This window comes from Hibiscus syriacus, unplaced genomic scaffold (assembly GCF_006381635.1).
Source record: "Hibiscus syriacus cultivar Baekdansim isolate YM2019G1 unplaced genomic scaffold, ASM638163v2 tig00110264_pilon, whole genome shotgun sequence".
NCBI lineage: Eukaryota > Viridiplantae > Streptophyta > Magnoliopsida > Malvales > Malvaceae > Hibiscus > Hibiscus syriacus.
In genome coordinates, this window is record NW_024062653.1 from 2,375,576 (window position 1) to 2,396,947 (window position 21,372).

Sequence of the window (21,372 nt, forward strand, 5' to 3'; positions counted from 1 at the left end):
GATACATTCCAATCGGAGTATGTTAATTAGTTACCAAAAAATATACCAAAAACTATTTTTATTCAATATATGAATTAGAAACTCGACCCAACTCAAAATAATAAAAAAAATTATTTTTATTCAATAAAAACATTGACTTAATTGAAAAAAATATATATATAGAGGGGTATTATTGTAATTATTCCTAAAAATATAAGGTAAAATTATATATATTTTTTCGGGTCGGTCCAATTTTTTCACCCTAAACCCGAACCCGACCCGACCCGAATATCACACTTAAAAAAACCCGACCCGACTCGACCCGAATATCACACTTAAAAAACCTGACCCAACCCGAACAAAATAAAGTTTCATCCAACCCGACCCGAATTATATATATATATTCGGGTCGGTCCGTTTTTTTCACCCTAAACCCGAACCCGACCCGACCCGAATATCACACTTAAAAAAACCCGATCCGACCAAAATAAAGTTTCACCCGACCTGAATATATGAATTAGAAACCCGACCCGACCCGAAATAATAAAAAAATATTTTTATTCAATATATGAATAAGTTACCAAAGGATTGATGAGGGTAGTATGATCAAATTTCAATTCCCTTCAACAAAGGAATTGAATTCCATTCATTTTTGGATGGAATTCACTTTCCCTCATTTGATGGAATTGAATTCTATCAGGGATTTTAATTCCCTTGAAAAACTTGAACCAAACATGGGAAAGTGGTGGAATTGGATTCCAATTCCCACCAATTCCAAGAGATTCCATCCAACCAAACGCCACCTAAGCCACTAGAAATTTGTTACCTAAGCCACTAGAAATTTGTTGGTGCAGCTTGATGTCGACATTGCTACTCATATACTTATCAAGGAGGAGGGGTTAACGGGTTAAATGTCACATCAACAAAAACCAACGAAAGGTAATGACAAAGATCAAAAAGAAAACAAACTAAAAGTTTAAAAATTGTGACCAAAATGCAAGCATCCTAAAAGTTTGGGGGACTATTTATATACTTTAACCATATTTTAATTGAATCAAGATAAATACATAAAATTTACGATAATATATTAACATAACAAGCCTCAACTCATCTAAAAACTCTAAAATTTCTACTCTTAATCATAAATATCTAAGAAAATTCTCATTTAACTCGGGCCACCAAGCTTAAGCTTGATTTTTACTTCATTTTCGACCATTTTAATCAACGACTTTTCACTGAAATAAAAATAAATAAATCTTTATGCACAATCACAACCACCTTCTAATATTACACCTTCAATAAATCCGAACTAGCTAAATTTGATTCCATTCGATCAATGAAATAAATATGGATTTAAGATTTCAATATTTATAGTAGTATGATATATGATTCTCTAATGATGAAAACACCATTTGGCATTAGACCCCAAATTTACTGATTAATAATAGCATGAACAATGTACTATTGTACCACATCGCTCAGAACACTTATTAGATGACTGGACCAGCTAAGTGTTCATCTGGTTTTTGCCATAGTCCCAACACACTTCATGAGTTTATATGTTCCGAAACAGTGTGAAACACCTACTGGTTTCGAACAGACTCATGCATCAAACTTAGGCGCCCATCCAGCAATCACGTGTTCCTTGGCGGCCTGCGTCTTCAGGAAGGAGTCCCGAGAGAAAACTGCCTGCAAACATACAACACATTCGGAAATAAATACGAGAATATGATTCTAAACATTTACGCTCGAGTCCATGTGATCTTAATGGTCCCAAAGAAGATAGGGAAGAGTATAGTATGCCATTGAGCTATCATCGCCAGTCTATGAGGTGCCGCAGTTTTACAATCATAATGTCATTCTAGTCGATGAGGTATAATCATGTCCCATGCTAGTGCAACCATGTTTACTCGGTCTTAAGTGCGAGTATATCAAATATACGGATGTTTACTTTTTTTCTAAGCTTTTCTATGTATTTAGGGATTCTTATCGCAATAGTGATATGAAAGTGCAGCCGTATATAGGTATCAAATACATCATTACTCCTAATATGCATGACTGTACTGATCAAGATAGGAAGGATGATCAAAACCAGGATAGTTCAAACAAAACAAGCTTTTCCCAGGAAAGGTTGTCTAGTCAAGTGCAACATACATCATTGTCTTTGTCGTCGTCGTTTTTCCGTAAAACAAACATGACGAACAAGATCCACTCATTAAACCTATAAAATTGCATTTAGAAAACAGTAAATTGCAGAAAAAATATTGATTGATGGTACAGCAGTTGCATACCTTCATGTAATTGTGGAGATAAGTCGAGCTTTCAGGAACAGTCCACTTCTTAAAATGGCCAAGAGTGATCTGAAGATGGTACAGCTTCGGTCCCAAAGCTAGATCGACAGCGGTTATCTTTTCTCCGGCAATGAACGGACCCTGATTTGTATAGTCCGATAAATTACGAACACTCACATGATAAAATATATGGAATGTATCGAATCTATGGTAAAAAGGCATGTCAAGCTGATCATCACTTACATGTCCCTTAAGATGTTCATCCAATGCCATCAGTTCATTAACCAAAGCCTGCTCAGATCCGTCATTTGCATCCTTGCTCTTCAAAAATGTGATGAAAGTTCCGAATATTTTTGATCCCCTGCATCGGAAAATCGAATAAAGAATTAAAGATCAAGAAACAGTTAATCAGTTTCAAGAACAAAATGGTATCTGGACTTCCTATACAATAAAAGATGAGCAAAAATCACATACAGGGTCAACTCTGTTTACATACTTTCAAAGGTAAGCAAGTCCCTGAAAGGGCTTAGTTGATCTATGATTTATGTTTCATGTTTCGTTTCCTTTACATTTGTTTTGAGAAATATATCAATCACTACCGATTCTTTCTTTTTCTATTGATTATTTTCCGATCGAGATGTATGGTTCCATGAATCTATGTGTCTACATCAATGCTGTTCACGGATTAACCAAAATGTGCAAAAGCCCTATTTGCCTCTGCCATTCTATGACTGAACTATCCACAGGGAACTGTTACAAAAAAAAAACCATCCACAGGGAACAAATCAAAGACAACAATAATCCCAGAATTTCAGTAGCCAAAAGACAACCGAAATGACCAAATGTTTCCGGACTTAACCTATATTAATCAAACTCAGGCGTTACTGTTAGATACTTATATGTTTCCGACATAGTTTCTTCTAAGTTTTTTTCACGTATTTTGAGAGTCCTCGGAGGATCATATTCCGTACTTGTGTTAAAAAAACCATCAGACAGGCATCAAACACCGATATTTCAACAAATGAAGAATCCGAGCAACATAGACAGAGGCAAATCAAAAGGACAACCTAAATAACCAAATGTCTCCGAACTTAACCTATATTAATCGAACTCAGGCCGTCAGGCGTAAGTGTTAGATACTTGTAAACCCTAAATCCTAAACCTTGAACTCTGAACCGGTATTTCAAGAAAAACTGAAGAATAGGAGCAACATACACAGAGGCAAGTTCAGGTGGAGTTTTGAGAGAAGGCTCAGGATATTTGTCTTCAATAATTCCAACAATCACATCAGAATCAGCCACCCACTTGTCATCAAACTTCGCCACTGGTACCTTCCCCTCTGGACTTATCTCCAAGAACCTATCATGAGTTTTAAATCACAAAATTCATATTTTTTTACAGTAAAATCAGAAATTTACAGCAACCCATTTGCTTAAACACTCCAAACAACACATTCATCAACATAAAACAATGAAATATTCACTTTTTTTTTGTTAATTTTCTGAAAAAATATACCATTGGGGTTTATCACTGAGATTGACAAGGTGCAGCTTGTAAGGAACCTTCTTTTCCTCCAAAGTAAGAAGAACCCTTTGGCAGAAAGGACCTGTAAAACATTTTTACAAAAGAGGCAAAACAACATTCAATTCAATTCAAACTCAAAAACCCAGAATCAAAATCATCCGGAAAAAGGAAAAAACAAAACAAGATTTTCATTTTTCAAATGATATATATATATATATATATATATATATATATATATATTAGAGAGAGAGAGAGAGAGAGAGAGAGCATACAGTCTCCAAGAACGTCAGGGGCACCAGCAGCGGCCTTAACACAGATCTCCAAAGCCATTTTTTGCTTGAGAAAGATTAAACAATAAAAAATGATCCTTTTTCGTTCTGAGAAATATTAGGAACTAAAAACTGCAGAAATGGTGTGAACTGTAATATTTCCAAATTCCAAAACTTTTGGGGAACGTTGACCCGATTATAAATGCCAAGTGCCAATGGTCCATGCTGTTTCATTTCGATGGAGACCCAGATTTATTTTTAAATCATTTATAAGTAAAAACTATTATATTATGAATTCTTTAAATTTTATAAATTTTAAATGCTTAATTTATTATTTTATTCCATAATTATTTTTAAATCATTTCTTAAAAAACTATTATATTATGAATTCTTCAAATTTTATCAATTTTTTAATAAGTATGATATATTTTAATAATTAGGTTCTGATTTCATGTACAAATAGATAAATTTTTTAAAGTATTTGAGATCAAGCTTAATGCGTCGATAGTAAAACTCATTTAAAATCAAAGTGTTTGAGATATTAATTTTTCTGATTTTTTAAAAGATAAAATAATTTTAAATTTTTTTTCCTTTCTCTATTTGTTTCTTTAAAAGATCAAAGATAATTAAGGAAACTGATGAACCAAGACTACTTGTCACATATTCATTAAATAAATATTTCTTTAACGTTTAATTTAATAAACATTTAATTTAAAGAAAATAAACATTTAAATTTAATAAAAATATAATTAAAAATTTATCTTATAATTAAATATTGTATTAATTTCGAGATAAAATCTTCAACAATAAATCAGAGATATATACGTTAAAATACGTTAAGACTTATTCGATCGATAATACTTTTTTAAACCGACTAAATTGCAAACATATGTTTTTTCTATAAATTTTTTATTTATATTTTCTTTCCTCTCCAATAATGAACATGGTCGTGATTTCAGCCAGGTACTTCCAATGGTTCCACGGTCCAATGTTCTGTGCCTTTAATGGTTTGTTTATTGAAATGACTTATATTTTGAATAAATAAATAAAATTAGGGTAAAGTACTTCAAATATCAGTCATCATACTCGTTTAGTCACTGACATTTTAATTTTATTAATTTTAATATTAACATTAATGTTTAACTACAATTATATACTCCGTCATTAATCTATTAATGATACAATGACATTGTATTTTTATGCTGTGAAGGTGATGATGTAGCTCTCTCACTAAAACGACGTCATTTTATTAGAATCATTTAATGAAAAATTACTTTCCATAAGATTTAAACCAAAGTTATTCGAGAAGAAATGATAAACACTCAATCACCAGAAAAACTAAGGAAGAGAACTTTTTCAATATAAGAGAAGTTCTTGAAAACTGAGTTGTGAGATATCTTGAGATGTGAAAAACCTAATAGATTTGCTCACTATTTATGGGGGATTTTCAAGAGAAATTTAATTCAACCAAATATCTTTTAATATTCAACATTGAACATATAACAATATCTTTTAATTTGAAATATTCAAAAGGTAAAACTCATTTTACCATTTAAACTTAAATATGTATTATTTTAAATTTGAAATATACAAAAATATATAATTATCTTTAATATTCAAAGTTAAAAAGGTAATAAATACCTTTTTAAATTAACATATTCAAAGAGTAATTATCTTACTAATATTCAAATTAAATAATATATTTAATTTGAAATGATTGAAAGGTAAACTCTTTTTACTATTCAAACTTAAACATATATTATTTTAATTTGAAATATACAAAAATATATAATTATATTTTAATATTCAAAATTAAAAAGATAACAAATACTTTTTTAAATTGACTTATTAAAAGAGTAATTATCATACTAATATTCAAATTAAAAATTATATTTTCATTTGCAATAGTAAAAAGGACTATGAATTTAATATAAATATTAAATACATCAATTAAATTCACCTTTTTTCCAACAATCCCCCACATGAATGAAATTGATGATTTAATCAAAAAACATTTTGGCACAATGTGGTGATCGCCTCTACGATTGATAGATGCATAGGATAGGTAGGTGTCCTCCTTTGAACCTTCCCTTGTGACAGTATGTAACACCCCCAACCCGTACCCGACCCGAATACGAGTCTGAGGTGTCACATTGACTTTTCAAACTTTGACTCTTGACAAAACTCAAAGAAAATTTAAAACTTTCATTAAAATAAAAGCGGTTTATTTACATAAATTAACCAAAATAACCAAAATCGATCAGAGCATATCCAACTCAATCAATTAGTACATGCCAACTATATTCAAATTAACCAAACACATTTAAATCATCTATTTTCTGATCTGAAATTTTGTAAGGGAGATGCTGACGTGTCTTGCTCTTCTTCGCTTCTCTTTTCGCTTCTTTAACCTACGTGTGAAACAATCACACGTTAAGTCTATGACTTAGTGATACATTAAATTTATAAAGGAAACTCTAAATGCTTAAACATGTATGAACATATTACTTCATGATGTCACACAATCATTATATATAATATAATGTACACATATACACATCACACATTATTTCCATAATTAATCTTATTCTATTATCCACATTATTATCATTTATATCTTTTAATCATACTTTTCATCAACATATGGCTCATTCAAACCATACACACATCATCATAACAATCATATAATATAGTTCATATCATAAAAACATATACTTCACCAGTACCATCTTTATTGTTATATCTTTGTTTAGCCCATGTACACTTTTGAGAATTATAGATATGTGAGTCTTTTGAGGTTGTGAACTAATGCTGTCACCACAGCTCGTATAAATGCACCGAAGTGCCATATAAAATGTCCCTAAGGACCACGTAGAAAATTCCTTAAGAATCATATACATATACAAAGGATCAAGTATGTGTCTCAAAAGACATCACACATGTTCCAAGGAATACATATATGTCCCGAAGGACCGCGTAGACCCTCGACTCTTGGCATGCCAACTATACCCCTAGCTCTCATGACACATAACATGGGCATTATCATTTATGTCATTTCACATATTCATATATTCACATAGTTCACTTACGCGTAGAACATTTTCATATAATTCACATTTACATGTCACATAGCTTATATTCTTTCTCACGTAGTCACATAAATCCATGTCATATAACATATATCCAAAGTGCATAGAATCGCGTAGATCATATCATATAGCTTAGATCATTTCTTAGATGTTCATGTAAACCTACATACCATATCTTGTTCACATATAATCATATATACTTCATATAGCACATATAAACATCTAGAACACTTCCACGTAGCTTATATCAATTTTCCGAGTCCTTTCATATTACTTGATAACATATATCGTATATGTATATAATAACTTATGTCATATCATCTACCTTATGCTTCATTTCTTTGTATTCCCTTAGATTACATAAACTATGTCGTATTTCTAAACGTATATCGTTTAATAGAATTTTATTTATATATTAATTTAATCTATTTACTTAATTCAATTTCATATATTCCTTATAACCTTTTCATATAGCTCCATAAATCTTTAGCATATAACTTATCTTATATATTCGTATCATCCTTTTTATATTCAAGTTTCCTAATTGATATACTATTCCCATTTCATTCTGTAATTCAATCTTATTTAGTTCCCTTAACTCTCATTAAATCAAAAAGCTCTATTATACTAATTCTCATAATGGATCATACCACTATGTACTTGTCCAACTCATGTTTCTATTAAGCATATACTGTTACACATGTTTACCTAGTTCCTATCACTTCTCATGAACTCACTTTCATCATATTTTCCTATTATTACATATTTTATCTCATAACCATGTATTCACATAGTCTTATATTTCATTATCATATGACATATTTGTTCTCCTATAACTCTTCATAGGCATCTATTTTCATTTCCATATATCACTTGACTGATCTTCTATATTCCTATAATTTCATAACTTATTTTATATTCTCTCATTAACACTTAATAGTGTTTTTACGCAAACCACTTAGCACATACAAAACATATCAATTCATTTAATCAAACGTATATACACTTCATGTTGTTAACATACTTATAATCAAGACTTAATGAACTATTATTATAGGAAATAAACTTATCACAAGTCCAATTTCCATATAATCTTATAAAAATAAACTGCACTCACCTTGGCCTCACTACGTTCCAATCCACTTATGATTTCCTCTCTTTCGATCGAATCTTAACTTGATAATCATTCCAGAACTTGTTCATGTTCGATATCTACATAATCACACATTGATACATATCAATATCCAATCGATATACTCTAATCTATCATTTCTTAGACCAAAAGAAAGGTCTATTTCTATTTTCCCTTTGAAGTACATCGATACATTCTACAGTGCATCGATGCATTCTTTAACATGTGCATCGATGCACTACCCATGCATCGATACACCAATCACCTTCGATGTTTCATTTTAAGGGGGTACATCGATGCACTAATTGCATTCGATGTTTTTTCTTTAAAGAGTGCATCGATACACATTGAATGTGCATCGATACACCTTGCCCAGAATTTGCATTTTAAGCTTGAAAACCATCAACTTTTCACTCAATACTTCTATTTTAAGCCCCTATCATGTTATTAAACTCAACTACCATTACTTAAACCAAATTATATCCATATAAACCATCTTTATCTTCCATATCTCATCATGATTCTTAAAATTTAAGAATCTTACTAAACTTTTAACTTTGTTATTAATCATTTCTAACTTCATAAATCTCTTATTCTTATCGATGGCAAGTCAAATTCAACTTTCAATTCTTATTATAAACTCTACTTCAATATTTCACTCAAGAACTCCAAATCTTTAATCTTCCTTAACTCATTTTTCTTTTGATTTTAAGATAACTTAAGCTTTCCTTAAGCTTAGTTATCATCTAATGATCAAAACCCCATCTTAAATCCGGCTAAATATCAACCAACAAGAGATCTTACCTTTGATTATGGCTTCACGTGAAGTAGAAGAAAGGAAAAGAAGAGAACTCTGGAGAAATCTCTCATCTTCCACGTGGTTCCCTTATCTTATAAAGAGAAATAAAAATCTTACTTGTCAATTGACCATTTTACTCTTTAATTAATTCAATAATTACCAAACAACCTTCAACTATATTTCCAATAAGTCATTAAACTATTTAACTATTCTACTTTTATTACCAAATTCTGAAACTTTACAATTTGATCACTAACCCGGTATTGAGGATGTTACAAATCTCCCCGGTATTGAGGATGTTACAAATCTCCCCTCCTTTAAAGAAAATTCGTCCTTGAATTTTCATTGAACATATCAATAAGAATATATCTTCTAATGTTCTCATGCTACCTCCTTTACTCAATCTTTCCTTCCTTTATTTCTTCAACTATCTCTTTTTTCCTTTATACATTTATCTACTGTCACTTATCGTATACACAGTAACCCATAACCTCAATCCATTTATGTCTTTTCTCTCCTTCGATTCTGTATTTTCCTTTGACCTTTCTAAAATTCATATAATGTCACTCATTACATAGACAATAACATCCATATTCATCACTCAACATCATAAATCCATCTCTAACTACCTTATAATAATAACCAAATTCATTTTCTATCATCATTTAACCAAGAACACGACCTTAAAACTTCTTTAAATATGATTCAACGTACACTTTAAAGAATCTTTTCACATCACCTTTCACACTTTTCTTACTTCTATATCAAAATTATCATCTACACTTCCATATAACTTTTATCGTATCTGATCCTTTAATTCAATCCCTTTCATTTCTTTATTCCATTATTCCTTTATTTATTCCTTATACACAAATCATATATTTCCTTTCATGTTCACATACTCTTGTCTTATCACCTATACTCATCTCTATGTACCAATCTTCATTGCATCCTCATAACTTTGATAACCCATTTCTTATACATAACTTCATTCTTTATCATTTCTTATACTTGTATTTTCCTTCCTTAAGGTTCCATGCAAATACTTATCTACTTTTCTAAATCATAGCTATCTGATCAGAATACACCACTATATTCAGATTCACATCATAATTGATTAACTCAACTTTATCTTTTCCTCCAATCTCATAACTCTATCACTTTTACTCTGATAACTAGTCAATAACATCTATTCAATCTAGGGCACAAGCCCTAGTCAACCAATCATATATATCTTTTCCAATCGAAATTATCTCAAAATTAGTTTACTTAACTTATCAATTTCACCTCTATTCTCATACATCCTGTAATTTCCGTTGTTCAAACTCAACATTATAACTCCCTTTGTCTTATAAACTGATCATCGATATACACATTCTCAAACTCTTCTTATCAATCCTCAGCTTTACTCAAATATACAAATCCTTAACTTATATCCAGATCCACTTCATATCTTTTATCTTAACCTGGCAATATCTTATAATCTTATACTTCCAGTACATTCCCATTGCATATTCTTGTTAGTCAACTCTAACTCTTTCCATCTTAACTGAAAATCCTTATCATATACACACTCTTGCTTATACACAATACGATCCCTTCATTTCAAACCCATAAGCTCTGACTTATACATCTTATACGCTTGTCACTAATACACTTATTCTTGAACTCTTATACCAAATCTCACTGCATCATTTGATCTTTTAACGCTCTTATGGTGACACTTGTTCACCATATTCTATCTTATCCAAGGAATAATAAGAAGACTTCACATCACTTTTCTGATTCGAAACTAGGAAAATCTTCTATCACTATTCTAATATGATTTTAACTTTCTGAAATCAACCTTTAATCTTATAAGACACTTTCTGAGGTTTCTGCTCTTCATCCTACCTGGCCAGGGCAGGTGAATTGCTATCACCATCAGATTTGTCAGCTATCGATTTACTTTACTTTGACAATTTCTATAATCAATTTCTACTATATTATACAAATCTTATTCTATTAGCAAGACAACATACTCCTTACATTATCAGATCAAAATTTTTCACTTTTAGTTGGCATATACACATTTTTAAACCTCATTTGACTTCGGTTTAAGCCTAGAATCGTCTAAACCTTAGATTTCATACCATTAAATGTAACACCCCAACCCGTACCAGACCCGAATACGAGTATGAGGTATCACATTGAATTTTCAAACTTTGACTCTTGACAAAATTCAAAGAAAATTTAAAACTTTTATTAAAATAAAAGCGGTTTATTTACATAAATTAACCAAAATAATCAAAATCGATCAGAGCATATCCAACTCAATCAATTAGTACATGCCAACTATATTCAAATTAACCAAACACATTTAAATCATCTATTTTCTGATCTGAAATTTTGTAAGGGAGATGCTGACCTGTCTTGCTCTTCTCGCTTCTTTAACCTACGTGTGAAATAATCACACACTAAGTCTATGACTTAGTGAGGCATTAAATTTATAAAGGAAACTCTAAATGCTTAAACATGTATGAACATATTACTTCATGATGTCACACAATCATTATATATAATATAATGTACACATATACACATCACACATTATTTCCATAATTAATCTTATTCTATTATCCACATTATTATCATTTATATCCTTTAATCATACTTTTTATCAATATATGACTCATTCAAACCATACGCACATAATCATAACAATCATATAATACAATTCATATCACAAAAACATATACTTCACCAGTACCATCTTTATTGTTATCTCTTTGTTTAGCCTATGTACACTTTTGAGAACTATAGATATGTGAGTCTTTTGAGGTTGTGCACTAATACTGTCACCACAGCTCGTATAAATGCACCGAAGTGCCACGTAGAATTGCACCGAAGTGCCGCGTAGAATTGCACCGAAGTGCCATATAAAATGTCCCTAAGAACCACGTAGAAATTTCCTTAAGAATCATATACATATACAAAGGATCAAGTATGTGTCTCAAAAGACATCACACATGTTCCAAGGAATACATATATGTCCCGAAGGACCGCGTAGACCCTCGACTCTTGGCATGCCAACTATACCCCTAGCTCTCATGACACATAACATGGGCATTATCATTTATGTCATTTCACATATTCATATATTCACATAGTTCACTTACGCGTAGAACATTTTCATATAATTCACATTTACATGTCACATAGCTTATATTCTTTCTCACGTAGTCACATAGATCCATGTCATATAACATATATCCAAAGTGCATAGAATCGCGTAGATCATATCATATAGCTTAGATCATTTCTTAGATGTTCATGTAAACCTACATATCACATCTTGTTCACATATAATCATATATACTTCATATAGCACATAGAAACACCTAGAAGACTTCCACATAGCTTATATCAATTTTTCGATTCCTTTCATATTACTTGATAACATATATCATATATGTATATAATAACTTATGTCATATAATCTACCTTATGCTTTATTTCTTTGTATTCCCTTAGATTATATAAACTATGTCGCATTTCTAAACATATATCGTTTAATAGTATTTTATTTATATATTAATTTAATCTATTTACTTAATTCAATTTCATATATTCCTTATAACCTTTTCATATAGTTCCATAAATCTTTAGCATATAACTTATCTTATATATTCGTATCATCCTTTTTATATTCAAGTTTCCTAATTGATATATTATTCCCATTTCATTATGTAATTCAATCTTATTTAGTTCCCTTAACTCTCATTAAATCAAAAAGCTCTATTATACTAATTCTCATAATGGATCATATCACTATGTACTTGTCCAACTCATGTTTCTATTAAGCATATACTGTTACACATGTTTACCTAGTTCCTATCACTTCTCATGAACTCACTTTCATCATATTTTCCTATTATTACATATTTTTTCTCGTAACCATGTATTCACATAGTATTATATTTCATTATCATATGACTTATATTTGTTCTCCTATAACTCTTCATAGATATCTATTTTCATTTCCATATATCACTTGACTGATCTTCTATATTCCTATAATTTCATAACTTATTTTATATTCTCTCATTAACACTTAATAGTGTTTTTACGTAAACCACATAGTACATACAAAACATATCAATTCATATAATCAAACATACATACACTTCATGTTGTTAACATACTTATGATCAAGACTTAATGAACTATTACAATAGGAAATAGACTTATCACAAGTCCAATTTCCATATAATCTTATAAAAATAAACTGCACTCACCTTGGCTTCACTACGTTTCAATCCACTTATGATTTTCTCTCTTTCGATCGAATCTTAACTTGATAATCATTCCGGAACTTGTTCATGTTTGATATCTACATAATCACACATTGATACATATCAATATCCAATTGATATACTCTAATCTATCATTTCTTAGACCAAAAGAAAGGTCTATTTCTATATCCCCTTTGAAGTGTATCGATACATTCTACAGTGCATCGATGCATTCTTTAACATATGCATCGATGCACTACCCATGCATCGATACACCAATCACCTTCGATGTTTCATTTTAAGGGGGTACATCGATGCACTCCTTATGCATCGATGCACTAATTGCATTCGATATTTCTTCTTTAAAGAGTGCATCGATACACATTGAATGTGCATCGATACACCTTGCCCAGAATTTGCATTTTGAGCCCGAAAACCATCAACTTTTCACTCAATACTTCTATTTTAAGCCCCTATCATGTCATTAAACTCAACTACTGTAACATCCTCAATACCGGGTTAGTGACCAAATTGAAATATTTCAGAATTTGTTGTTCAAAGTAAAATAGTTGAATAGTTCAATGATTTATTTGGGGATATTTCCTGAAATTGTTTAGTAATTATTCAAGGAATTAAAGGGAAAAATGGTCATTTGACATTAAAGATATTTTTATCCCCTTTAATAGGAGATAAAAACGTGGGAAGATGAAAACATTTCATCTTTTTCCTTTCCTCTTGCTTCTCCTGTAAGAGCTCAAAGGCAAAGGTAAGTTTCTTCATTAGTAGATTATTTGTTCAAGTAAAGGTTGGGTTTTGATCATTAGATGATAATTAAGCTTAAGGAAAGCTTAATTTATTCTAAAACAATAAGATAAAAGGTATATGAGAGATTAAAGATTTTGAGTTCTTGAATGAAATCTTGAAATAGAGTTGAATTTGACTTGTCATATATGAGAATAAGAGGTTAGAAGTGTTAGAATTAAGTTTGGATAACATGGAAAATTTGGTATGATTATTGATTTCTATATGGAGAATAAAATTTTGAGGATTAAGATGAAATAAATGGATATAAATTAGTTTAAGTATGTATATTTGAGTTAAGAATAGAAAAGTGAATGAAACATGAAGAATTTAAGTTGTTATAGTGAATTTTCGGGCATGAACAATGATTTTCTGGGCTTAAACAAAATTTCTAGATTGTGCAGGGGGGTACAGATTCCCCCCTGTGGGGGTATCGATTCCCCCTAAATAAAAAAATGGAATTTTGGTTCATTAAATCAGCTTAAGTTATCAACATCAAGTTTAAGGTTTAGGCTTCTGATAATTGTTTTGAAATGTTATATTTATGTAGATATTGAGCCTAAACAAGTTCCAAAACAATCAAAGAATTAGGATCGAATCAAAGCAAGGCTAAGGTGAGTGCAATTTAATTGTACTTATGCTATCAAAGAACATTGGCTTGCGATTAGCCAGTGACAAAGTTACTATGGTAAGAAGTGACTCCTAAAATGTTATATGATTGATATGATTCTTATGAGTGTATTTTAGTTTATAGGATTATAAGGAATTGGACTTGTGATAAGTCTATTTCCAATAGTTATAGTGGATGGAGTATTGATTATAAGGATGTGAATGACATGAAATGTATGTATACTTGATTCTATGAATTGACATGTGATGTATATATGAACATATGTGAACAAAATATAACATGCATGTTTACATAAACACATATGATATAATATAAGTTATATGATACTATTTATACGATTACATGCACATGAGATATATGTTACATGATATGATATGCGAGTTATATGAATAAATGAAGAATGATATAAGTCATATGAAACTATCCACGTGAATACATACACTTATGATACATGTGATATGATATGAGATATATTATTACACATACATGTGGTATGTGACAGAAGAGAAAGAACAAGTGATATGAAATGTATAAATGATAATACCCATATTATATAATATGAGAGCTATAGGTATAGTTGGCATACCAAGAGTCAAGGGTCTACGCGGTCCTTTGGGACATACAGTGGTCATTCGGGACAAATACATAGGTCCTTCGGGACAAATTTCATATGCCACTCAGTGGGACTTATACGAGCTGTGGTGACAGCATTAGTACACAACCTCAATGTACTCACATATCCTTAGTTCTCACAAGTGCACCATGGGCTAATTAAAGAAATAACACAAATATAATATATGTGATGTATATGCTTTTGATGATATGAAATGTTACAGAAATTATATGATGATGTGTATATTGTTTGGTTAAGAATGATAGATACAAAAGCATATGACTAAGAGATTAAGGATAATGCTAAGAAGGTAAATGATGGTATATGTTTCTACATGATATGATAATATTAATTATTTATGCATTATATGTCATGTGAACATAAAAGGATAAAACATGAATTATATGATATACGATTGGAAATCGTTTATATATAAGCGTGATTTAGAGTTTATATTATATGTTGATATGGTATAAAAAGGAAATAATGATGTTATGTTACATGATATGTGCATGTATGTATATGTTACAGAGAATAATATATGTTTTGATATGATAAGGTAGTATCAAATGTTCATGCATTGTAGAAATTACAGTTAGCATATAATTATGTTTTATATGCCTCACTAAGTCAACGACTTAGCGTGTGATTGTTTTACGCATAGGTTCCGAGAATAAGAAGATTGATAAAAGTTATGCAAGACAAGTCAGTTTCTCCTTTCCAAAGATCAGATCAGAAAAGAATGAAATAGTATGTATTTTGTAATAATGATAATGGTTGGCATGTAATAAAGATTTGAATTCGATATGTTTTTAATCGATTTGTTAAAATCATATGATTGAATTTTATAATGTTTTAAAGGTGTATATGTAAAGGAAAATTTTATACGGATGAAACCTTAGATTTTTATAAATTTATATGTATATTACGGAAGTACTGTAGGAGCACTATAGCAGGGTATCGATTCCCTGTAACAGGGGAATCAGTTTCCCTCTTTGAATCTAAATTTTTTTAACATTCGGGTACTGTAGCAGGTATTGTTCATCAATGTTCATATGGCACTGTTCATACCATATTTTATTGTTCAAAAATATGTTTTTGACTCAAAATTTTATACGAATCATAATTTAATAGAATATTTTAGTATTTTCTTAAAATGAGTTCAAATGTTTTGATATTTTTATAAGAATATTGTTTTTAAAAGTCAATATGACATCTCGGACTCGTATTCGGGTCGGGTATGGGTTGGGGTGTTACAACTACCATTACTTAAACCAACTTATATCCTTATAAACCATCTTTATCTTCCATATCTCATCACGATTCTTAAAATTTAAGAATCTTACTAAACTTTCAACTTTTTTATTAATCCTTTCTAACTTCATAAATCTCTTATTCTTATTGATGGCAAGTCAAATTCAACTTAACTTTCAATTCTTATTATAAACTCTACTTCAATATTTCACTCAAGAACTCCAAATCTTTAATCTTCCTTAACTCCTTTATCTTTTGATTTTAAGATAACTTAAGCTTTCCTTAAGCTTAGTTATCATCTAATGATCAAAACCCCATCTTAAATTCGGCTAAATATCAACCAACAAGAGATCTTATCTTTGGTTATGGCTTCACGTGAAGAAGAAGAAAGGAGAAGAAGAGAACTCTGGAGAAATCTATCATCTTCCACGTGGTTCTCTTATCTTATAAAGGGAAATAAAAATCTTACTTGTCAATTGACCATTTTTCCCTTTAATTCATTCAATAATTACTAAACAACCTTCAATTATATTTCCAATAAGTCATTAAACTATTTAACTATTCTAATTTTATCACTAAATTTTGAAACTTTACAATTTGATCACTAACCTGGTATTGAGGATGTTAACACAGTATGTTTACTTTACTGGTTAAACAATAGACTCGATGTCCTTGAACTGTTCTGTTGTTTATGTAAATGATGGCATACTTCACACAATTATCCCTCTAACAAGAATTTAGTTCTCATAAGAATGTCCTTAAAGCCATTGACATTTGCTTGGTTCTACAAGAGTTTGAAAGAACTATGCCCAATAGTCTCCTTGAAGCGACCCCACTTCATTCTCACATAGATGACTTATGTTGCTCGGCTCATTGAAGCACACAATGGTCATTAAAAGCTTTTTTCTTAGCCTATACCACATTGATCCCTGCTTACATCATAGGAATGAACTTGAGATAATAAACCCCCACAATGATCGTACATGGGTTATGTAATTAAGTTACCCTTTGAACCTTGTTCTTGGGATCTCCAGTCAGCAAGGTAGGGTTTTCCTTCACATAACACCTTTAAATTTCATGGGCTTTAGTCACATTCCTTTTGATGTTTTCTCAACTTGATCTCGATTTAACCTTTTGGTTAGAGAATCCACAATGTTATCCTTTGATCTTACAAAATCAACAGCGATAACTCAATTTGAGATCAATTATCTATTGTATTATGTCGATGACACATATGTCTCGACTTACCATTACACTTGCTAGTCACAGTAAAAGCATACTGTGGGCACATGTTTAAGCAATTTAAGAATATCCTTCAAGAAATTCCAAAGTGGTTCAACTTATTCTCCAAACTTATCTAGAGCTTCAAACTCATATTTCCCTATAAATCTGGTTATAACTGTTTTCTTAAGGACTTCCATAACACGATTTTTCCTTTCCAATGTGAAACATATTCACTTGTGTCATTGATATTTTATTCCAACTAACATCGGTTTATCCTTCTAAGATAGTAGGATAGTCAAAGAAAATACAATCCATCATTTATAATTTATTTTCATTTATTTTGGTAATATGACAATTACCTTCTCAAAACACCCTCACATATTCAAGTGTTTATATGACACAGGTTTTCAACCTTTTCATGACTCATGTGGTGTCTTATCCTTTTTCCTTTCATGTGGACTTTATTTAAAAGGTAATTTGTTGACAGAACTACTTTTCTCTCTCACATGTACTGTGACAACTCAGATCTTTTTAACATTGCGTTCATTGTTTAATTCTTTAGCTTTGCTACTCCATTTATTTTAGGAGAATATATTGATGTTACTTCATGAGTAATATCATGTTGTGCACACTTCTTACCTTCTTAATTTATTTATTAAGTTGGTTTTCAACTTCATATTTATAGAAAATAATTTTTTCTATATAACTTCGTTTTGCTCTTTTAGCAAATACACATAGCAATATTTTTGCTATCATTAATGGATGTAATAAAAATGTTTTTCTCCATCGTACGTGCCATTATTACGAAGTTTAAGAACTTGACCACTAGAATTTCCTTGGTGTCAGCATCTTCCGTTTCGTATCTATGGTCCAATGTTATCCATAATTCTTTTATCCACCTTATTGATATTATACAGCTTATAATGTATTCGATAATACACTCAGGATGTATTTCCAAACTTTAGTGAATACGGTAACAACATTTACCTCATCCTCTCTAAAAATAGAAGGATTATCTCACATGTGGTCAAATTCACCATGACCAAATAAAGTAACATCTATATGTTATCACATCTTGAAATTATATTAATAGAATTTTACAAGTTTCTCATCGTGCCTCACAATCACAAGTTCGTTTAACACACAAAACTAGAATTAATAATAATTTCGACAATAAACCAAAATTAAATTTTGATTTATTCTATCAATAGAATTTAGTCATTAACTAAAATTCTGAAACAAATCAGTAACATAGTTGTTACTTTCCAACGATTTCTATAGAAATCAAATAATTTTGTTACACTACAAAATTACAATCCCAATTGATTTCAAATACGAAACCAAAGATTCCAATAAACATGAAATTAATTATTGTTTATTTTCGATTTTGTTTCGAATATAATCAAAATTTTGAAACAAAATCAGTAACCAAAGTTACTTTCACGACAATTTCTGTTATACAAATTTGTCCACTTTGAGATTTTAGCAAACCCGTTAAAACGAAAGGATAAATCCCGAAACAAATTTATTTGCTATCAATTTTCCCACGATATCTGAACCGTTTCAGATTAAAGAAAAGTAGAAGAAAGAGTTCTGAATCGTTTCAGATTAAAGGGAAATATTCATATTTCACCTATCGGATTGACTTTATCATTGTCAACTAGAACTTGAATTCTTGATCATCGTTATTAACTTCACCGTTGTTAATCAAAACCTAAACTATCAAGATTCAAGGTGTGCCTCCACAAAGTGTGCAACCACTAAGATCTTGAAAAGATTTTGGAATCCAATTCTTTGAATCTCTACATAAAATTTAATGGAGTCATATATCACAATAAAATTAAATTCAAAAATATTTCTCGAAGAATTTGAAATTCATAAACTCAAGATTGAAGGAAACTTATCTTTGGCATAAATTCCTTTTGATTTTCGCCCAATATTTGTTTTGCCAAATTTTTGGAACTTCCCTTATACACAACAAGGATTAAACTCACGAATTCTATATCATCTCGAAAAAATAAGAAAATAAAATTTGTCTTAAGATTGTTAGAAAAAATCGCGTACATTAATCCGAGAATGATATAGAAATATAATACTGAATAAATATCATTATAAAATATCAAAAGTACAAAGTTATAAAGAGAATGAACGAATTTACTCTTATCTTAAGATTTTTACCCGAAATAACAATTTGAGACAAAATCAATCATGAGAAAATAAACCAAAAAGGTTAAACTTCTTAGAAGATAAGATAAAAATAAAAGGAAATAAAATACTCATTTTATTTTGATCTATCGATCGGAAACAATTGAGGCCTGTTTCTATACAGTTTCCTTAAGATAGATTTTTGGTCATTCCTTTGGTGCTAGAGTTCGTTGGTCATCTATCTCCCATGATACAACAACTAATGATCTGCTATAGAGCACATCTGCATAGATCACAAACGATCATTGCTTTCGACTATCGCTGGAAAAACTAAGGAAGATAAAACTTTTCAAGATAGGAGCAGTTCTTGAAAACTAAGTAGTTAGATATCTTGAGATGTGAAAAACCTAAAAAGTTTGCTAACTATTTATAGGGGATTTTTAAGAGAGATTTAATCCAACCAAATATCTTTTAATATTCAACGTTAAACAGATAACAATATCTTTTAATTTAAAATATTCAAAAGATAAAACACATTTTACTATTCAAACTTAAATAAGTATTATTTTAATTTGAAATATACAAAAATATATAATTATCTTTAATATTCAAAGTTAAAAAGGTAATAAATACCTTTTTAAGTTGACATATTTAAAGAGTAATTATCCTACTAATATTCGAATTAAATAATATATTTAATTTGCAATGGTCAAAAGGTAAACTCGTTTTACTATTCAAACTTAAACAAATATTACTTATTTTGAAATATACAAAAAGTATATAATTATCTTTTAATATTCAAAATTAAAAAGATAACAAATACATTTTTAAATTGACTTATTAAAAGTGTAATTATCTTACTAATATTCAAATTAAAAATTATCTTTTAATTTGTAATAGTTAAAAGGACTATGAATTTAATTTAAATTCATCAATTAAATTAACCATTTTTTCAAGACACGCGAATGCTCCATATTTCCAGCCCCCCTATGGAGGTGATGTTGATACTGCAGATAGAATGTAGTGTTGTAAAATTGATTTAGTTTAGTTTAGTTACACACTTTTTCACCCCAAAAAAAATTAGACCCTTATAATTAAATTTAGATATAGTTTGTAAATTTATTTTAACATTATGCCTTTTATTTAAATAGAGTTAGACTCTATAATCGATTAATACTTCATGATTATAACAAATAAATGAGAAAATTGCATCTTTTTCCCTCTAATATTCATACATCAAATTGCATGAAATTAGGGACTAGGTGTCCACACCTCATTTTGCCACTTTTCCATGCTCATATGTATATATAACTTTATATTATTCTATAAATTCATATCAAATCACTT

General features: G+C 30.1%; 1 protein-coding gene across 1 annotated transcript; it reads right to left on the reverse strand.

The window, feature by feature from the left end:
• Positions 1–1,396: 1,396 nt before the first annotated feature.
• LOC120115371 (glutathione S-transferase DHAR2-like) lies at positions 1,397–4,210 on the reverse strand. Its single transcript, XM_039136097.1, has 6 exons — positions 4,067–4,210; positions 3,786–3,876; positions 3,486–3,629; positions 2,514–2,631; positions 2,271–2,411; positions 1,397–1,668 (listed from the first exon to the last, which is right to left on the reverse strand). The coding sequence occupies exons 1-6, from the start codon at positions 4,122–4,124 to the stop codon at positions 1,582–1,584; spliced, it is 639 nt and encodes a 212-aa protein (XP_038992028.1). The 5' UTR covers positions 4,125–4,210; the 3' UTR covers positions 1,397–1,581.
• Positions 4,211–21,372: the final 17,162 nt, after the last annotated feature.

Excerpts from the sequence above, each read along its gene's own strand:
- LOC120115371 (XM_039136097.1), bottom strand. The coding sequence starts at position 4,124 with ATGGCTTTGGAGATCTGTGTTAAGGCCGCTGCTGGTGCCCCTGACGTT. Across the intron at positions 2,632-3,485 it reads CCACCTGAACTTGCCTCTGT|GGGATCAAAAATATTCGGAA; the intron begins GTATGTTGCTCC and ends TTTCCGATGCAG. Across the intron at positions 2,412-2,513 it reads ATGAACATCTTAAGGGACAT|GGTCCGTTCATTGCCGGAGA; the intron begins GTAAGTGATGAT and ends TATACAAATCAG.